This window comes from Kogia breviceps, chromosome 14, assembly GCF_026419965.1.
Source record: "Kogia breviceps isolate mKogBre1 chromosome 14, mKogBre1 haplotype 1, whole genome shotgun sequence".
NCBI classification, from domain to species: Eukaryota; Metazoa; Chordata; class Mammalia; order Artiodactyla; family Physeteridae; genus Kogia; species Kogia breviceps.
The window spans coordinates 75,651,255-75,670,746 of record NC_081323.1 but is presented as its reverse complement, the minus strand read 5'-3'; the positions used below and the strand labels follow the sequence as shown (position 1 = coordinate 75,670,746).

Sequence of the window (19,492 nt, the reverse complement as noted above, 5' to 3'; positions counted from 1 at the left end):
TCCCACGCAGGCGTCCCCAGCTTTCCCTAATCGTCACCCCCTCAGATACGACCACACCAACCATGTACTTTGAAAATTTCTTTTTTTGGGGGGAGCAATTTTCCTGGTTTTTTTTAAACTTAAATAACTTGTTACAAAATAGACTTTAGAAAATAAATTACAAATTGTAGTAAAAGGCTCCCCCCTTCCACAGGCAGCATTCCCACCCATGGCTCTCTCCGAATCTGCCTCTCCCGAGTGTTGGAATCTGGCTGGTGAGGGTGGCCTGGCTGTAGAGCCTGGCACTGGGTTTCTTGCAGGGCTGGTCACAGGGAAGAGCATGGTGACAAAGGCAGGGGAAAGGAGGTCCTTCAAGGACAGGACGGGAGGAACACCTCACCCCCTCCGTGGGACAGAAGCCAGATCTGGGTCCTCTTTGCAGGAGGAGAGGAGAGAGCTGGGGGTGCCCAAACTACTCCTGAGCAAAACACGGAGATCAAGCCTTTCCCTACAACCTGCCCTCCCCCTACCCCGTATTCTGATCTTTGGAAACTTGAATTTCAGAGGGAGAAGCTGAGGTCTGCAGGCCACTGGGGTGAAGGGTCCAGGAGTGGGGTCGTGGGGGTGGGTGGAGGGGGCAATGAGAAGTCCCCTCTGCCCGCCGCTGGTGCCTTTGGGGTTCCTGGGGAGAGAGAGATGAGGCGACTGAGGGCACAAACCCCACACAGCTTGTACCCCTCCCCCTCCCTAGCCCTGCAGGCCATTCCCCACAGCCCCTGCCCCCAAGGCCTGTGTGAGAACTCCCAATTATTTCCCCAGACCTGGTTAACTAGCTCCTCACTCATTCCCTTGGGGTCAGGAGAAATCTTTTATCCTGAAAGCCATCTTATCAGCACTCTCAGGGGAATCTCACCACCCACCCCTCCTGCCCTGACAATCTCTGGTCAAGGGCCCCACCATCTCAGGGACACCCACTTTGGGGGCCACTAAATGGAAGGGGCCCTGGGAGAAGGGCTACGGATCCCTAAGGGAGGTGGAGAGCAAGCCCGGGACTTGCTGAGGGAACCGGCTCTCCCATTCCTCTGCAGCCTCGTCCTCCAGCAAGGCTGGGCAGAGGTGTGTTTCTCTGGAGAGTCCCCTTGATGGAGGATAAGAAATAGGGGCTGATAACTGTTGTTGCTATAGCTGGGCCTGGCTTCAAAGAAACAATTATCTGTGACTCAGTCCTCCATTTCAAGGTGTGCCGGCAGGGAGGCGGGTGTGCAGGTGGAAAGGGTGGTTTGGTTGGATCCCAAAAAGGAAATGCGCAGCAGAGAGAGAAGGCTGAATAAAGGAAAGGAGAAGAAACGTGGGCCAACAGAGGTGGGAAAGGGCCAAGGGTCTAGTTTCCAAGAAAAGAGGAGGGGGAGCAGAGACAAGATTTGGGGAAACAGGGACAGGGAGCTGGGTGCCAACTAATGACCCTGTTCCCCGACCAGGTCAGCATGGAAGCCACAGCCTGGGGGCACCTCCCACGCCCCCTTCCTTTTTCCCTGGCTCCTTGCCTACTCTAGGGAAGAGCAGAACCTAGACCATCTTGTTCTCTGGAAATCATTACTTAACTGGCTGGATCAGGGGAGTTTCCGAATGCAGCAGCCAGGTGGTACCCAGCTACCTCCCCTCCCAAAACAAAAAGACCGTTCCTCTCTGGCTCCGGCAAAGCAGAGGAGCCCCGGCAGCTGCCTCTGGCCCTGACCACTCCCTACCACCCCCCCCGACTACCTCAACCCACCAGGCTACCTATTCACCTTGGGGTAAGGAAGCCCCCAGGGGTTCAGATCTCAGCCACTCAAAAGGCAGCATCCGGGCGGCTTCCCTGGTGGCGCAGTGGTTGGGGGTCCGCCTGCCGATGCAGGGGACGCAGGTTTGTGCCCCGGTCCGGGAAGATCCCACGTGCCGCGGAGCGGCTGGGCCCGTGAGCCATGGCTGCTGAGCCTGCGCGTCCGGAGCCCATGCTCCGCAATGGGAGAGGCCACAGCAGTGAGAGGCCCGTGTGCCGAAGAAAAAAAAAAAAAAAGGCAGCATCCGCAAACTAGCTTTCTCTACATCCCAGCCCTGGCGGCCTCCTGGAATCCACGTGATCCTCTCACTCCTTGCTCCCCTTGGGGCCAGTTTTTACCCTCTACTGTGTGCCCGCCTCCTCTGGGACCCTACAATCCTCTGCCCAAGCCCATTCATGCCCCCGTACCAGAGCTGGCCACTGTCCACTCCTCCTGGTGCTGCTGCTGGTGCTGCAGGAAGCTGATGCGGCGGCGGAAGTGGCGGGGACAGTGGGGGCAGGTGAAGGGCCCCTCCCGGGGTGCGTGGACCCGCCCGTGGCCCTCCAGCCGGGCAGCTGTCCGGAAGGCCTTGCCACACACGCTGCAGCGGTGGCGCTTGGGGTCCGTGTGGGTCCTGCCGTGGTTCTTAAGGGACAGCAGGTTGGGTAGAAGTTTGGGGCAGAGGGTGCAGGGATACAGTCCAGTGGTGTGGGCCTTCTGGTGGTTCAGCAGGCTACCGGCATGGCGGTAGGAACGCCCACACTGGGCACAGCGGAAGGGCCGCTCCTCGTCCACAGCCGCTGCGGACCTGACGCCTTGGCCTCCATTAGCTCTCCCGGCATTCTCTCCTGGGGCCCTGGGGGGTTCTGATGGGGTCTTCCGCACTTGACCAGGGAGATCCACCTCATCCTCCACAGCCCCAGCTTTGGGACCTCTGGCCTCCATCTGGGGCGACACCTGACTGAGGCCCCTGGCATGAGTCAGCCGGTGGCTGGCGAGTTCATGGTGGGACCGAAAGGCCTTGCCACAGTCAGGGCAGGCAAAGGTCTGGGCAGCTATGTGGTTGTGGCTCTGGCTCTTGGTGGCCACAGGATTCAAGAACTCCTTGGAGCAGAGCAGGCAATAGTGACGGTCTGTCTTGTGGGTGTTGTGGTGTTTCAAGGGCCCTTCCGACTGGCAGGTGGTCTTGCCACAAGGGCTGCAGGAAAAGGAGTGGCTCTCCGGCTGAGGCTGAGGGCTGCTATCTCCATTGTCCCAGCTATCCATGGGAATCAGACTAGGTCCATTGGGCTGGCTGCTGCCAAGGTGGCAAGGACTCCTGGGGACACTGTCCCCTGACTCGTCTTCCGGCTTGGTCGGTATGTGACCCCCAGGAACCCAATCTCCATCATGATTCACCAGTCCCCTGTCTCCTCGCCACCCATCTGCTTTCCCCGTGCCCCAGGACGTTGGCTCTGTGCCTTCTAAACCTGCTGCCTTGAGGGGGCTCTGACTCTGCTCCGCTGGCCTCAAGACTCCAGCCTCCAGTGGGGGTACCGACTCAGTACCGCACCACCTGTCCTCTAGTCCCTGGTCATCAACCAGGTTCCCCTCACCGCCCTCGGTGCCGTTTGGGCCTCCCTGACCCCCTCTGGTCTCCTCGTCATGCTCTCGCAGGTGCCGCTCCAGAGATCCCCGGCCAGGGAAGCCCCGGCCACAGAGGGCGCAGCGCACAGCTGCCCGCCGGGACCGCCCAGCTCGGCGCCGCCGGCTCTCTGAGTGCAGCCTCTGGTGGTCCTTCAGGGCCATGCGGTTGGAGTACGTCTTGGGGCAGGCGGGACAGCTATACTGGCCCGTCTCGTGGCTACGCCTGTGGTTCAGGAGGCTGCCGGCGTGGCGGTAGGTCCGCCCACACTGCCCACAGCGAAAGGGCCGATCTTCCCGGGGCAGCTTGCGGGAGCCCCCAGCCCCACCACGCTCCACGTGGACCCTCTGGTGGCTGGCCAGCTGCTTCCGCAGGCGGAAGGCCTTCCCACATTCGGCGCAGCGGAAACGCCGGGGATCCGCGTGGATGCGCCGGTGGTTCTTGAGGGACATGAGGTTTGAGAAGCCTTTGGAGCAGGCCTGGCAGCCAAAGTGGCCGGTCTGGTGGCTCTGCCGGTGATTGATGAGGCTGCCGGCATGCTTGTAGGACCGGCCGCACACCTCGCAGCTGAAGGGCCGCTCAGAGCTGGCTTCAGTCTGGCAGCCCTTTTCCGCGGTCTCCAACCTCGGCTCCATTTCCTCCCCCTTCACAGTGGTCTCCTCCCAGGCCTCTTCCTTCACCCTTGCCACCTCCTCCAGGGGCTCCACTTTAAGTTCCTTCTGGAACTTCTCCACTTCTGCCTGCCCGAGACCCTCCTCTGCCATGTTTTGGGGCTCACCGCTGCCTCCTGCCTCTGGAATGGGCCCCACCTGGGGCTCAGAGCCTTTGCAGCGTGGGTGGTTTCGCAGATGATTGCGATAGGCAGCCAGGTTGGGGTAGCAGCGGGAGCAGACGGGGCAGATGAAGTCTCCAGTCTGGTGGATCTTGCGGTGGTTCACCAGGCTGCCCCCATGGCGATAGGTCTTGCCACACTGGTTGCAGCGGAAGGGGCGGGGCTGGGTCTCCAGAGAACTTTCCCCACCCTGCATGCAAAGGCTGTCTATAAGCATGGCACCTACTCCCTCTCCAGACTTTGTGTCTCCACCCTCCCCAGAAAGAGAGGTCACCGTGCCCTCAAAGGTGCCATCTGCAACCATCCCCGTAGCATCACCTGACTCTCCCGGGTGATCAATGAGGCTGGGGACCTCGCCATTGGTGTTCCCAGAACTCTGGCTTTGGTGGTGACGCTCCAGGCTGCCCAAGTCATCGTAGGTCTGACCACAGCAGCCACAGATGTGCCCATACCCGGCGCCATCCAGCGCCTCCACCTCCCGCTGCAGCTGATTCAGCAGTTCTGCTTCCGAGAGCTGCAGTGGGGGGCTATGGGTGGAGGCCGCCCCTGCTGCTCCTTCCTCTTCCCCCTCCTCCTCTGAGCCCTCAGTCGTACCACAGGAGTCATGAGCCTGGCGTCGGTGACGCCTGTAGCCAGCCCGCCCAGGGAAGATCATGCCGCAGAGGCAGCAGAGGAAGGGCTGTGCGGAGGCTGCCTCCCCGGGCCCATGGCTCTGGAAGTGGCTGCGCAGGGCAGGCAGGGACTCGAACTCCTTGGGGCAGAGGGAGCACTGATAGATGCCCGGTGGGTGGCAGGGCCTGTGGCTCAGCAGGCCAGCAGCGTGGGGGAAAGAATGCCCACAGTCAGGACACGTGTGGGAGGCCTCAGCCTGCCAGCCAGCAGCGGCTCTGGCAGAGTGGGAAGGGGAGCTGGGCTGGCCAGCGGCTGGTTTCTGGTCTTCCTCCACCCCAGGGGGGCCACCACAGAAGCAAGTCCCATTGCTCTCTTCGTCGCCTGGGATGTCCAAGTTGTCAAGGAAACAGGCCTCCTTCCTTTCCAGTCCTTCCTCAGTGCCGCTGCTCTCTTTATCACCCTGGAAACAGGCCTCATCCCTCTCAAGCCCACATTTGTCCCTTTCAGCTGCAGCCTGCAAACAGCTCCCATCACTTAACACGTTGCCTTCGGCTCCACTCAGACTTTGCCTTGAAGGGTCTTGGGGACGGCTCAGGCCCTCACCGTCTTCCACCAGCTCTGGGGCCCAGCTCCCGCCTGACGGGAGTTCAGCTTCTCCCCCACCGCCAGCACTGCCAGCCCGCCTCCGGTGCCGCCTGCTCCGCCGCCGACTGTGGCGGCGCATGTGGTTCTTCATGGCGGCCACGGTGTGGAAGTGCTTGGCGCAGGCCCCGCAACTGAAGTCTCCCGTCTGGTGGGTCTGCCGGTGGTTGATGAGGCTGCCTGAGTGGCGATAGCTCTTTCCACAGTCTCGGCAGGCAAACGCCCGAGGAGGTGACACCCTGGTCTCGGTCCTGCCGTTCTCCCCTTCCCCATGGCTCCTGCCGTGACGTTCAAGACTCTCAGGGTCTTCAAAGAGCATGCCACCCAGGCTACATATCTGTGGCACAGTCCTATCTGCTGCTGGCGGGACATCGGTGGCCCCCTCTTCACGTCTGCACCCAGGTTCCTGATCTGAACGGGGGGCTGCCTCTGCTCCCACTGGGTCAGCTGGGAGCTCCACCTTGCGGCGGCCGAGGGGACCCTCGGCCCCTGGGCCTGTGCTGCGGCGAGCAGCTTTGCAGTGTACCCGCACGTGGTTGCGGAGGGCCATGAGGTTGGGGTACTTGCGGGGACAGAGTGAGCACTGGTACTCTCCTGTCCGATGGCTATGGCGGTGGTTCACCAGGCTCCCCCGGTGCCGGTAAGCCCGACCACACTCATTGCACTTATAGGGGCGGTGGTCCAGGGTGGCGGTGGGGACCTCCTTCTCTTTGTGGGTGGTCTCAGCCAGTGGCAGGGGAGCTGGCAGTACTGATGGCTGCCCATCCTCTCCGGCTCCTTGCCGGGGTCTGTGATGAGCCCGCACGTGGTTTTTGAGGGCAGCTGCATTGAACAGCTGCTTGGAACAGATGGAGCAGGGGTAGACACCTGTCTGGTGGCTCTTGCGATGGTTGATGAGGCTCCCAGCATGGCGGTAGGTACGGCCACAGTCCCCACAGTGGAATGGCCGGTACTCCTCCAGACTGCTATCTTCCAGCTCCCCAGAGCCATTCAGCATCTGTGTACCAGGGAGCTGGTCCCGGCTGCTCTCGTCTGTGTGCCCATTGGTGGTGGGCATCCCTTTCTCGTCCCACAGCCGCTCCTGACTTTCACCCTCATGGGATTGCTGGTGTTCCAGCAGCTCTCGGGGGAGCCGGAAGGCACGGGGGCAGTGGGGACACTGGTAAGGCCGATACTGGGCATGGAGTCGGGAGTGATTCTTCAGAGCCATGAGGTTAGAGAACTCCTTGAAGCAGATGGCACAAGGATAGACGCCCAGGGTGTGGCTCTGGCGGTGGTTGGTGAGGCTCCCAGCATGCTTGTAGGTCTTGCCACATTGACTGCACTTGTACCGCCGCTCCTCCTCAGTAGGAGGGGACTGGGTGGGCTCCTGGCCCGCTGTGAAATTCACTACTGATTCAGCCAAATACTGTTCCAAATTGCTAAGGAGACTGCTGGCCGGGGTCGGGAGCGGTGGGTCTCTGGCAGAGTTGGTGGTGGGCCCCCAGCCCTCTGTGCCCTCCTCAGGATCTGGCTGGCTTTCCCAGCCTTCTCTTTGCCTGGTGGGTGGATCTTCCCAAGTGCCCAGAGCTGCCTTAGGGTCTGGCCCAGATTCACAGCCAGATGTCTCTTCAGTATGTTTCTTCTGGTTTTCCCAGCCTTCCCCAGGGCCAAGCCTCTGGCCCCAGGAGTCAGTGGACACTGTCTCCTCCTGTAGGCATGGAGTGGCTTCCTTGGGGCGTGGAGGCCTGCGCCGCCGGCGGCCTTCAGGAGCATGAGTCCTCATGTGGCTCTTGAGGGCCATGGGATTGGTGAAGTCCTTGCCACAGGTGGTACAGGGAAAAAGGCCAGTCTCGTGGGTCCGGCGGTGGTTGACCAGGCTCCCTGGGTGACGATAGCCCCGCCCACACTGCTGACAGCGGTAGGGCCGAGGGATGCTGTCAGCCTCCTCACTGTCCTGGTTGGAAGATGGATGGAGCAGTTCTCGGTGCCGTGACAGTTCTGGGAGGCTAGGAAAGTGGCGCTGACAGTCAGAGCAGCTGAGTGAGGTGGGCGTATCCTCCATGGGGCAGTGTGGCAGAAACCTGAAGGTTCAGGAAGAGCAGGCAGGTGGCAGCAGCATCTTCCTCTGGTGGAGGGTCCAAGGCCTAGGAACAGGGGGCAGTGGTCAGAAGGAAGGCCTGAATTAACTTTGCCTCTTATTTCTATGAGCAACAAGGTCACCAGAGGGCACAGATGGGTTCCCCAAGCAGCAATGCCCAGAGACCTGCTCTCTACTGGATCTATTCTGGAAGCACCATCATTTAATACTTCCCTGCCTACAAGCTCCCCAAACATGGGAGCTCCTCTAGGCCTGACTCATCTCTGGAGATTCGAGGTTCAGATAAGGAAACTGAAGTCTAAAGGAATGCAACCTACCTCTGATCAGAAACCTATTATTCTGCCGTCAGACCAAATCCCCAAAGCCTTATTGTCCCTAACCCTCTGCTCTCTATAAATCTGAAACAACCTATCTTCTGCGACATCTTAAAAGGAAACCTGTACCTCTCCTGGGACCTTCTATAAGGTAAGTCCAATCCTCCCTCCTTCACCCCTCAGCTACACAGAGTAGCCTAGAGGCATGGAAAAAGCAGCCTCTTTCTTCAGTTGAGAGCCTCGGACCTGAGAGGTGAGGTTAGAGGCCCCCTTCAGAGAAAGGGCTGGCTTGTTCCCTCACCTGCCCTATTCCTTTCAGGGTCACAAAGTCACCTTTCTGAAAGACTCTCTTGGGTTCCCCAGATTCCAAACGATCTTCCATCTTGGAAATTTCATCTCCTTTCTGGTTCTTCACCCCCTACCTTTATCTTTCCTATGCCTCTCCATCCCTTCTCATTTTTTCTTCTACCTTCTCTCATAATACTGATGACAACAGCAACACGTGCTACCTAAACATTACCATGTGTCAGGCACTGTGCTAAGTAAAGAATATTCGTTATGTCACTTAGTCCTCACAACACACTGCAGTGCCTCTGTTATCCCAGTTTACACACGAGCCAGCCCGTTTGACTCAGACAATCTTCTTTCCAAAGCCCTTGCTCTCTCCATGGCAGGCCCCCATGCCTCCTACATCACCTTAGCCTTCTCTGACTCTGACTTCACTTCCTTGGGACCCCAATACAACTCCTATCTGCGACTCTAAACCCCCTTACTGAACCTGCTCCCAGAATTCTCACTTCACAAAGCCCCTTCGCTCAAGAGTCGCCTCTCCTAATCAACCACCAATAAGGTCCCCTTGCCTCACTCATCTCCTCGACCAGTTTTCTCTTAGGACCCCTACCTCACACCGGCGGCCCCTTCTCGTTCCCGCCGCGGGTGCGTCCGTTGGGGACCGCGAACGGGAGTGCGCCTGCGCACTGGGACCCTCACCCTAACTGCAGCCGCGCGCCCCAAGGGGTGGTTGTGGAGTGGCTCTAGAGCTCCCACACACGCACACTCTGCAAGGGCTCCTGGGCGGTGGGGGCGGAGGGAAAGAGGGAAAGGAGAGGGGGAGAAGGAAGGACGCAGAGGAAAGAAGGCGCAGCTGGCACGAGCCAGCAGTCTACCCCCAGCTCCGCGAACACTTCCTATTGTTACTAGGAAACAGGAAGTGTCCTAGCCGCAAAAGCTTCCCCGCGAAACTTCCGCCTTAAAAATGCTTGTCCCGCCTCCAAGCAGTGGTTCTACACAGACACATTTCCGGTACTAGATGAGAAGCAGCTAACGCGAGACTCTGACCCCGCCCACGTAGGTCAAAGAGCTGTGTCGTCTGCACTAACCTTAGCCACACTTCCGGGAAGAGCCAGTAAAATCGTTCCGGTGCGTATTGGCTGAGCGCAGAAGAGGATAAAAAGAGTTGTGCAGCCCCGGCCTCAGTATTTTGGCGACACTTTTCCTGGGGCTTCTTGTAAAACTTCTAAATACAGATGAAGACAGCGTCATTTACTCCTTGCTATTAAGGGAAATGTGGAATATAAGCGGATTTAGGTACTACAAATCTTGGGCATGGCCTTTCTGTCCTCCCACCTCTAGTTCACGGTGATCTTTCCCCAGGCTAGCAATAGCCGGTGCATCCCGTAAACCTATTCCGGTGTCCTCTGTTATTAGCACCCACAGAGACCCCCTGCAAGGTGTTTCTCCGCCATCTTCGGCTGGGGGTTGCTCGGATAAACTTTGCCTTCCTCCCTAGCGGGAAAAGCTCCCTTCCACTTCCGCTCGCCGGCCCCGCCTCCCGTCCCTCCCCCTCATCCCCCCCAAGCTGGGTCCTAGCGCCTGCCGCTCCCTGGCTGTGTCCCGAGCTCCGTCTGTGAGAGGAGCTGCCGTTGACGCCACGGAGCCAGCCCCAGTCTGTTCAGGTAGGAAATGCCGGCGGGAAGCCGCAGGGACCCCCGGGCAGTCCCACTGCGGACGCAATCCGAGTGGGCCTCAGTTTCCCTGTGGGTGCAGAGGGCAGATGGGGTTGGCCTGGCGCGAGCGGCGCGGGCGGGGCGGGAGGAGTGCGGCCCCGGGAGGGCGCGGGCGGGCGGGCTCTGGGCCCAGCGGGTCCTAGAACCCGCCGGCTGTCCCGGCGGACCGGCTGCAGCAGACGCCTGGGCTCGGGCGGCACGGCTGCCCGCCTTGCGCCGTGCGCGCACGAGGGTCCTAGAGCCCGCCATGTTGCGGGCTTTTGTCCCAGGCGTGCGGCCAGTGAAGCACGGTCCCCGGCGCCGACGGCCCCCCTCCCCGGTCGAGGTCCTGGCCGCCCCTCCCGCGGTCCTAGAGAACGCCATCTTGCCGGCCTTTGTCCAAAGTATGGCCCTAGGTCCATTCATTTGTTCATTCTGTCATCCTTCGTTCACTCCTTCTTGCCACGTTCTCCGATGCCACGTTTTCCCAGGGCTTTTCCTGAGAAGGGGCAGCCCAGGGCCCTGCCCTGCGGGGCTGTCTGTCGGGGGCTCCGACACGTAGACAGTTGCAGGGAGCGAGAATGCACAAGGTTTCCGCAGCTCTCGGCTCTAACGACCTTAAAACTCCCACATGCCTCAGAGACCTCATTTTACTGATGAGAAAACTGAGGCCCAGAGAGCCATGGCGCTCTTACCTCTATAGTCTATTAAGCATTCCTGAGGGCACTGGGGAAGCAGGTATTTGAAGGATGCAAAAGAGTTTTCCCACGGGAGAAGGCAGAGGGAACTGCATATGGAGATGTATTTAGGTGGTGAAGTTTGAGATTGTGGCTGGAGCTAAGGTCGCTGTCGGGAGGGGCACACTGCCCCTGGAGGTGAGGCTGGAAAAGTGGGTTGGGATTAGGTTGTGGATTGACCAGATTGGATGCCTAGGAGATGATTAGTTCTTATCTCTGCATGGTTCACTGTTCCCCATCTGCCATCTCACCGGATCTCTCATGGCCTGTGAGGCCTATTGGTAACTACTTGTTTAGAGGTGGGGAGACTGAGGTGCAGAGAGGATAAAAAGTGGCTCTTCACCACATCAGCTGCCCTCAGGGTTCTAAACTCTGGGAATTAAATCTCTGCATCCCTGGCATTTAGAGCCTGTTCATGCAGCAGGACGTCTCCCGCCCCCTAAATTCAGTAGTAAACAAAGACAAAGACAAGCTTCCCTCACCAGAGCAATGAATCCACTGTGGGGTACTGGGGGCGATATTTGAACCCTGGGAACTTGGAAAAGCAGAGAAATTCAGTTACTAAATAGCTGTTGACCGACATTCTTACAAACTCCTACTATGGAGGAGGCAGAGGCTATAGACCTGGGTTCAAATACCGCCTCGGGGGTTGATTTGTTCAGTTTGTTTTGGGCACCAAGCATGGTTCTATGTGTAGAGGATACAGAATAATAAAGGTTCCTGGCTCTTTGCCAGCCTAGACTCTCAAGCTGGAGACAGAGAATTAACAACTGAACCATAAAATGTTAAGTGCTAGCAAAGCAATAAGCAGGGGACAGAGGGCAGAAGTTTGGGAGGCAGACCACCTGGCTTTGAGTATTGGCTGTGACTATGACTAGTTTCTTCACTTCTGTGTGCCTCAGTATCCTTGTCTGAAAAATGGGGGGGCAAATAATACTATTTAACTTAGTCTGTTTGGGCTACCATAACAACAACAACAACAAACCATAACAGACTGGGGGGCACAACAGAAATTTATTTCTCACTGTTCTGGAGGTTCAGGTGTCCAAGATCAAGGTGCTGGCCAATTCAGTTCCTGGTGAAGGCTCCTTTCTTGGATCGCATGTGGCCACTTTCTGTCTAAGTTCTCACGTGGCCTTGCTTCCATGCATGCGCACATTCATCCATAACAAACTCCTAGTCCGTCGTGAGGCTTAGCTTGAGTAGTACACATAAAATGCTTAGAATGATACCTGGCTCATGGTAGATTTACAAGGAATGTTATCCAGATGAGCACCATGAAGGAAATTAAACAGGAGGGGGATAGAGAGTGATTAGCAGGGGTGCAGATAGCATTAAGAAAGGTGGTCAGGAAAGCCCTCTTTAAGGAGGTGACAGGGAGCTGAGACCCAAAGGGAACCAAAGAGATAGCTACACAAAGACCCTCGGAAATAATGTTTCTAGCAGAGGAAACTACTAGTGCAAAGTCCCTGAGATGGGAAGGAATTTACATCTTTGAGGGGAAAAAGGGGGAGCCTGTGTGGGTAGAGCCTAGTGAGCCAAGGGGAGAGGAGTGGGAGATGGGATAGGCAGGAGTTAGATAGTTCAGGGCCTTCCTTGACATGGAAAAGATATTGGTCTTTGTCATGGGAGTAGTGGAAAGTCTCATGATTTGGCTAATAAACCTTAAGTAAATGAAGACTGGTAGAGAAAGAGCCCAGCCCAGGGACCTGAAGACTTGTGTTTGAGTCTGGGCTCCTTGACTAGCTGTGTGTCCTTATGTAAGTTTTTTCCCTTACGGGGGCCTTAATCTCCACATCTGAAAAAGTGGTGTATTAAAAATGCCTCTCTCCTAGAAGCTTCTGAAAACCTAAGATTCCTAAATGAGTGTTAGTTGGAATGACCCAGAAAGCATGTTTAGATTAGATTTCTGAGTCCTACCCCATGCTCCCTTCATGATTATTTTCATGCAGGGAGTTCACAGAATCAGTCTAGGGAGTGGTGGGTGGAAGAGTCCTCCGTGAACAGGGAAGTGAAGAGCTGATGATGGGTTTTTGTTTTGTTTTTGTTTTTTTACTTATTTTTTTGGTTGCACTGGGTCTTTGTTGCGGTGTGCAGGCTTCTCTAGTTGTGATACGTGGGCTTAGTTGCCCCGTGGCATATGGGATCTTACTTCCCCGACTAGGAATCAAACCCACGTCCCCTGCTTTGGAAGGTGGATTCTTAACCACTGGACCAGCAGGGAATTCCCAATGGAGGGGTTTTAGACAGGGGCCTAGCCTACCTGACCCTTCGTTCTTTATGGAGCTTGTGCCTGGCACGCCCCTACTATTTCCCCTGGGAAGTGCCTTAGGAGGAGGGATTTACCCCTCCAGCTACCTGGTTTCTGGCTCACAGATGGGAAGAATGAGGCCCAGAGCTTGGAACCCATGGGTCCAGCCCTCTGAGAGGGAAACAGAAACATAAAGGGTGCTGGTTCTGGTCTCCAGGGACTTCTATAGGAATGAGAGGAGACCAAGGTGTAACCTGAGCTCAAGGTTCTGGTCATCGTGGGTCTGGCCCAGGTAGCAGATAAGTCTGGGAGGGCCCAACTACTCAAGGTGAATTAAACACCTGGATTCAAGTCTCAGCTGCATGAGTTACCAGGTATGTGACCATGGGTTAATCACTAACCTCAGAACCTCAGTTTATTCCTCTGTAAAATGAGGACAATAATCCCTATCTCAGGAAGCTATGAGAGAATTAAATAAGGTTGCACACTCAGCAAGGTGTCTTGCTCTGAGAAGATTCAGTAATTGAGGGCAGTAATTATTCTTATCTCATTCAGCCCTCGCCCAACCCTGTGAGGTAAGTAGTGTTATTACCTCCCTTTTTTCAGATGAGAAAACTGAGGTCCTACAGCATGAAGTAAATTGCACAAGGTCACAGCTAGGAAGTGAGGAAGGTAAGATTCGAAGCCATGCAGTTTGGCTTCGGAGACTGCACTTAACGACAATGCTAAATTGTTTCTCTGGGCCTCAGTTCCCTTATCTGTGAAAGGGGGTAATAACAGAACTTTTTTCATGGTGCTGACACGAAGTGCAAGTAAGTTAATACATGTAAAAAGGTTAGGATGTTGCCTATTGTTTAGCAGGTGCTCGGTAAATGTGAGCTATCATTTTCTTTTTAAAAATATTTATTTATTTATTTGGTTGCACCAGGTCTTAGTTGTGGCAGGCAGGCTCCTTAGTTGTAGCTCCCAGGCTCCTTAGTTGTGGCATGCGAACTCTAAGTTGCGGCATGCATGTGGGATCTAGTTCCCTGACCAGGGAACTGCATTGGGAGCACGGAGTCTTATCCACTGAACCACCAGGGAAGTCCCAGGCTATCATATTTATTAAGGAGAAACTTTATCAGACTGTCCAGAGATGATCTGGAAAGGAAGTATTGAGGGCCTCATCCAAGGATAGGCAGATTCCCTAGAAACTGTAGGCGGAATTCAAGCCCTGAGGAAGGCTGGGCCTCAAGCCCCTTAACTCACCTTCCAGCCCTAGGATTTAGTGGGAAAAGTGAAAAAAACAAGCTGAGGGTGGAACAGAGCTGTGTGGGATGTAGGCCAGAAACCAAAGGGGAGATGCAGGAAGACCTTCCTTTGGGAAGTAAGGCTCAAAGGAAGGATTGGTAGGATTCATAACAGCCAGGAAGGACCTGGGAACTTGCATGGTATGATGGAAGCCATGAAAAATTCTTGAGCAGGGGACAGAGCATCACATGGTACCTTAGGAGAAGACTCCGGCTACATGTGCACACTAGATTTTGTGTGTAGGGGTGGGAGACTGAGGCAGGGCCACCAGGCAGAAGGGTGCTGATTCTAAAGATGCAGCCCTTGACAATCAACTGGCGACTCCTGCATCCTCCCTGGGTCATAACTTAGAAGACACCAACTCCTGAGGTATACAGATGAGGAAACAGGCCTAGAAAGGAGTGCTAGACTCCAAACCTTCTACCTCCTAGCCCATCTTTTGGACACACCTGGCTCCCCTCCCCTCTCTATAACATTGTCCTTCCCTCCACCCTGGCTGCCCCAGCAGCTGCTGCACCTTAAGTGGATCTGCTGTAATCCTCTTCCCTTCATCCCCCAGGGAGGATGAGCTGGTGTTAAGACTAATGCAGCTGTTAATCCTATTTCCTCCCAGCCATGATCTGCAGGAGCAGCTGGGTGGAGGCTGTCTGGGCTCTAAAATGAGAAAGAAGGGGCCATAGCTAGAGTGGGTGTCCCAGGAGGCCAGGCCAGAGCAGATACATTGAGTATGAGACAGAGACTTCTCACTTATGCTAGCAATGGCTCAAGCTGCTTTGAGAGTAATTGAACTTCCCATTACCAGAGTTATGGGAGCAAGAACCAAAGACCCATTCCAGAGCAGAGGGTGGACCAGGATTCCTATCTGGGGTGGAGTACCTTACAGCTGTGCAAGGCCAGAATTCTGTGTGAACAGTTGCTGCCTCTGAAAGCTAACCAACCAGAGGGGAAAGACAAAATACATACGCTGGGGACCGATCCCTTCTGGACAGATGGTGCCAATCACCACATTTAGTCCACTGGCTCTGCCTTCTTCTGGACCTACCTCTGTCTTTGCTGAGCACTTGGAGACCTTCAGGCCAGACCCACATCTAGGTAGCCTCTGTGTCTGCAGCCTTGCACAAGTCTTGGATTCTGAGCTGTAGAAGGAAGATGGTGAGATGGACAGAGTCTGGGCCTTCTGGGAATGCCACAGGGTTTGGAGAAGCCCAGAGGCTGGGGAGGGAAGTGCAGGTGGGCATTTCCATGATCCCGGCCTCCTCTCTTAGTTCCTCTGAGGTCACCTGGTCCAGCTCCTTTCATCAGTGAACAGACCAGAGAGGAAACTTGAGTGCAGAGAGACAGGAATGTTTGCAAGGAAGGATATGCATCCCAGGTGGTAAATGCAGATAAGATAGAGTTCCTTCTGAGGCCTCAGAGGGCTTTGGTGAGGAGACAGGCTTTGGAGAATTGGAAAGGGGTGTGGCTTCTAATTTTGCCTCTCTTGCAGAGAAGCCCCGCCCATCCAGGCCATGGAGGTAGAGTCTTCGGAGGAGAGGTCCCCAGCCCCTGGCTACAAGCGCTCTGGCCGCCGCTATAAGTGCCTGTCCTGTACCAAGACGTTTCCAAATGCACCCCGGGCAGCACGCCATGCTGCCACACATGGGCCTGCAGACTGCACAGAGGAAGTGGCCGAGGCAAAGCTGAAGCCAGAGACAGACTCGAAAGCGGAGGATGCGAGCGGGGACAAGGTGTCAGGTGCAGCGGCGAAGCCTCGGCCGTATGCATGCCCTCTGTGCCCCAAGGCCTACAAAACAGCACCAGAGCTGCGCAGTCACGGGCGCAGCCACACGGGCGAGAAGCCCTTCCCTTGTCCCGAGTGCGGTCGCCGCTTCATGCAGCCCGTGTGCCTGCGCGTGCACCTGGCCTCGCACGCCGGCGAGTTGCCCTTCCGCTGCGCGCACTGCCCCAAGGCCTATGGCGCACTCTCCAAGCTCAAGATCCACCAGCGCGGTCACACCGGCGAGAGGCCCTATGCCTGCGCCGACTGTGGCAAGAGCTTCGCTGACCCCTCGGTGTTCCGCAAGCACCGGCGCACGCACGCAGGCCTGCGGCCCTACAGCTGCGAGCGCTGCGGCAAGGCCTACGCGGAACTCAAGGACCTCCGCAACCACGAGCGGTGAGGGCGCTGGGCTGGGTGGGGCGTGCCTGAAGTAGTTGGGAAGAGCGCACCAATAGCGTGAAGGCGTTGAGTCCCAAAGATCGGAAGTAACCAATGGGAAAGTGAGTGAGGCAGAGCTATGGGGGCAGAGAGTGAAATTAGGGTCTGATTGGCCTGGGTTCCTGGACTAGGAAAGGGGCGGGGCTTGAAGTTGGGCTGCTGCCCAGGAGGTGCGAGTGGGGGCCGGGTCTGTTGAGTGCAGAGATGGATCTAGAACACCTAGACACCCAGCCTGAAAGTTTCTTACTCTGAGGTACAGACCTGTGGCCCTTAGGGGATTGGGCCAAGGCCCCAGCGATGTCAGGGGGCCCTAACGTACAGTATAGACAGGCGGCGGAGGTCGGGCGATGGGCTGCCACCTTCACTCTGGGCCTCTCCACTCCCACAGGTCCCACACTGGCGAGCGCCCCTTCCTCTGCTCAGAGTGCGGGAAGAGCTTCTCCCGCTCGTCCTCGCTTACGTGCCACCAGCGCATCCATGCGGCGCAAAAGCCTTACCGCTGCCCAGCCTGTGGCAAGGGCTTCACGCAGCTCAGCTCCTACCAGAGCCATGAGCGCACGCACTCTGGCGAGAAGCCCTTCCTTTGCCCCCGCTGCGGCCGCATGTTCTCTGACCCCTCGAGCTTCCGGCGCCACCAGCGGGCGCACGAGGGTGTGAAGCCCTACCGCTGCGAGAAGTGTGGCAAGGACTTCCGGCAGCCGGCCGACCTGGCCATGCATCGGCGGGTGCACACAGGCGACCGGCCGTTCAAGTGCCTGCAGTGTGACAAGACGTTCGTCGCGTCCTGGGACCTCAAGCGGCACGCACTGGTGCACTCCGGCCAGCGGCCCTTCCGCTGCGAGGAGTGCGGGCGAGCCTTCGCCGAGCGAGCCAGCCTCACTAAGCACAGCCGGGTGCATTCGGGTGAGCGCCCCTTCCACTGCAACGCCTGCGGAAAGTCCTTCGTGGTCTCGTCAAGCCTGAGGAAGCACGAGCGGACCCATCGCAGTAGCGAGGCCGCAGGGCCTCCCCCGCAGCAGGAGCTGGTAGTGGGGCTGGCGCTGCCGGTCAGCGTGGCAGGCGAGGGCTCAGCGGCCCCGGCAGCAGGGGCGGGGCTCGGGGACCCTGCAGCAGGGCTGCTGGGGCTGCCTCCGGAATCGGGTGGTGTGATGGCCACCCAGTGGCAAGTGGTGGGCATGACGGTGGAGCACGTGGAGTGCCAAGATGCTGGGGTTGGGGAGGCTCCTGGTCCCTTGGGGGGGGCAGGCGAAGTCGGGGGTGAGGAGGTAGACGAGAAACCACCACAGTTTGTATGCCGGGAATGCAAGGAGACGTTCTCTACGCTGACGTTGCTGCGACGGCATGAGCGCTCACACCCAGAGCTCCGGCCCTTTCCCTGCACCCAGTGCGGCAAGAGCTTCTCAGACCGGGCTGGGCTACGCAAGCACAGCCGCACCCACAGCTCTGTGCGCCCCTACACCTGCCCCCACTGCCCCAAGGCCTTCTTGAGTGCCAGCGACCTGCGCAAGCACGAACGCACCCACCCTGTGCCCATCGGGACCCCCACACCCCTCGAGCCCCTCGTGGCTTTGCTAGGAATGCCTGAGGAGGGGCCAGCCTGAGTCCCAGGCCCCCTCCGCCACACTCCTGGGAGCTCCGCCCCTACAGGGTGCTTCCTGAACCTCCCTTTGCCTCAGCTCACTCTTAGACTCCAGATCCATCCCTTCACCCCAGGCAGCTAGCTCACCTTCCTGACGAAGAGCTGGGGCCAGTGGAGGCTGGCAGCAGCCCCCGAGAGACATGGCTCCCTCTGAGCAGCACTCATTAAAGCATTCACTTTGACTCTGGGTTGTCTTCTGTGTTCTGGTCGGGGGTAAGTAATGGGAGTTCGGGCATCAGATAAGGTTCAGTGGAGATCCCTGGATTGACAAATGAGAAAGTAGAAGGGTCTCTGGGTGCACTGTTTTCTCTAAATATGTTTCAGAATGTCTTGTGACAAAGAGTTCCATGGTCAAGTAAGTACAGGAAATTCCTGTACCCTTCTTGGGGATTCTTGGTGATCAAAGTATATTAAAGTCATCATAAGTCCTGCAATGAACAAATCTATTTCGCTTTGTTTAGCCCACACTTACTTGAGTTACTGAGTAGCTCTGCATCTGTCTTTTTGCAGATAATAAACTGAGGCACGAAGTTAGTATATTTCCCATAAATTGCAATAACAAATTAGAAAATACACTTGGGGTCCCATTCACAATAACGACAAAACCCATAAACTACAAAGGAGTAAACCTCACAAAAAATATGCAAACCCTATATGAAGAAAATGGTATCTCTGTCCTGAAGGACAGATACTAAACTAAATGGAGATATACCATGTACCTGAGTGGAAAGATACTATTAAAAGATGTTGATTCTCCAGTTTAATCCTTAAGTTGATTGCCATCCAAAAGAATTTTTTAACAAAACTTGAAAATCCTAAATTCCTGTGCAATATATATATTTTAAAACAGTGGAGGGGACTTCCCTGGTGGTCCAATGGTTAAGACTCTGTGCTCTCAATGCAGGGGGCCCGGGGTTCGATCCCTGGTCAGGGAACTAGATCCCATATGCCGCAGCTAAGAGCCCGCATGCCACAACGGAAGATCCCGCATGCCGCAGCTAAGACCTAGCACAGCCAAATACATAAATAAATTAATATTTTTTAAAAAACAAAAACAACAGTGACGCTGTCAGGACTTCCCTGGCGGTCCAGTGGTTAAAACTCCATGCTTCCACTGCAGGGGACAAGGGTGCAATCCTTGGTCAGGGAACTAAGATTCCTGCATGTTATGCTGCCCAAAACAAACAAAAACAAAAAAACAGTGGCAGTGATGTATTTGACACGCTAGATAATCAAACACCAAAGCACTGGAATAAAAACGAAATTACTGACACAAGAATAATTAATAGAGTGGGGGAGAGGGTTCAAAAGCAGCCCTATTTCTGGGGATATAGGAAATAGTTTATAACTATGATTATTCAAATCGGGAAAAATGTAGGCTGTTAAATAATTTGACAGTTATAGCCACACTCTGGAAGCTACATAACTTTTAAAGTAATTTTGCAAAGACCAAAAATGGAAAAACAGAAACAAGACGCCACATTTAGTGTAAATTGGGAAGATGATTTGAC

At 56.1% G+C, this 19,492-nt stretch overlaps 2 protein-coding genes across 7 annotated transcripts; one reads left to right on the top strand and one right to left on the bottom strand.

Annotated features, from left to right (window-relative positions):
- Positions 1-65: 65 nt before the first annotated feature.
- Positions 66-10,035, bottom strand: ZNF646 (zinc finger protein 646). 3 transcript variants are annotated; one of them, XM_067012074.1, is made up of 4 exons: positions 9,509-10,035; positions 9,262-9,398; positions 2,207-7,614; positions 66-661 (listed from the first exon to the last, which is right to left on the bottom strand). In XM_067012074.1, the coding sequence occupies exons 3-4, from the start codon at positions 7,530-7,532 to the stop codon at positions 540-542; spliced, it is 5,448 nt and encodes a 1,815-aa protein (XP_066868175.1). In that variant the 5' UTR covers positions 7,533-7,614; positions 9,262-9,398; positions 9,509-10,035; the 3' UTR covers positions 66-539. The 3 variants fall into 3 exon arrangements, with proteins under 3 accessions (XP_066868175.1, XP_058892152.1, XP_058892153.1); XM_059036169.2 differs by having other exon boundaries at positions 9,262-10,035; XM_059036170.2 differs by lacking the exons at positions 9,262-9,398; positions 9,509-10,035 and adding an exon at positions 8,784-9,073.
- Positions 9,265-18,163, top strand: ZNF668 (zinc finger protein 668). Of its 4 annotated transcripts, XM_059036209.2 has the most exons (4): positions 9,299-9,837; positions 13,462-13,527; positions 15,632-16,300; positions 16,731-18,163. In XM_059036209.2, exons 3-4 carry the CDS (start codon positions 15,654-15,656, stop codon positions 17,941-17,943), a joined length of 1,860 nt encoding a protein of 619 aa, XP_058892192.1. In that variant the 5' UTR covers positions 9,299-9,837; positions 13,462-13,527; positions 15,632-15,653; the 3' UTR covers positions 17,944-18,163. The 4 variants fall into 4 exon arrangements, with proteins under 4 accessions (XP_058892193.1, XP_066868176.1, XP_058892192.1 ...); XM_059036210.2 differs by lacking the exon at positions 13,462-13,527 and having other exon boundaries at positions 9,265-9,837; XM_067012075.1 differs by lacking the exon at positions 13,462-13,527 and having other exon boundaries at positions 9,269-9,469.
- The last annotated feature ends 1,329 nt before the right edge of the window (positions 18,164-19,492 follow it).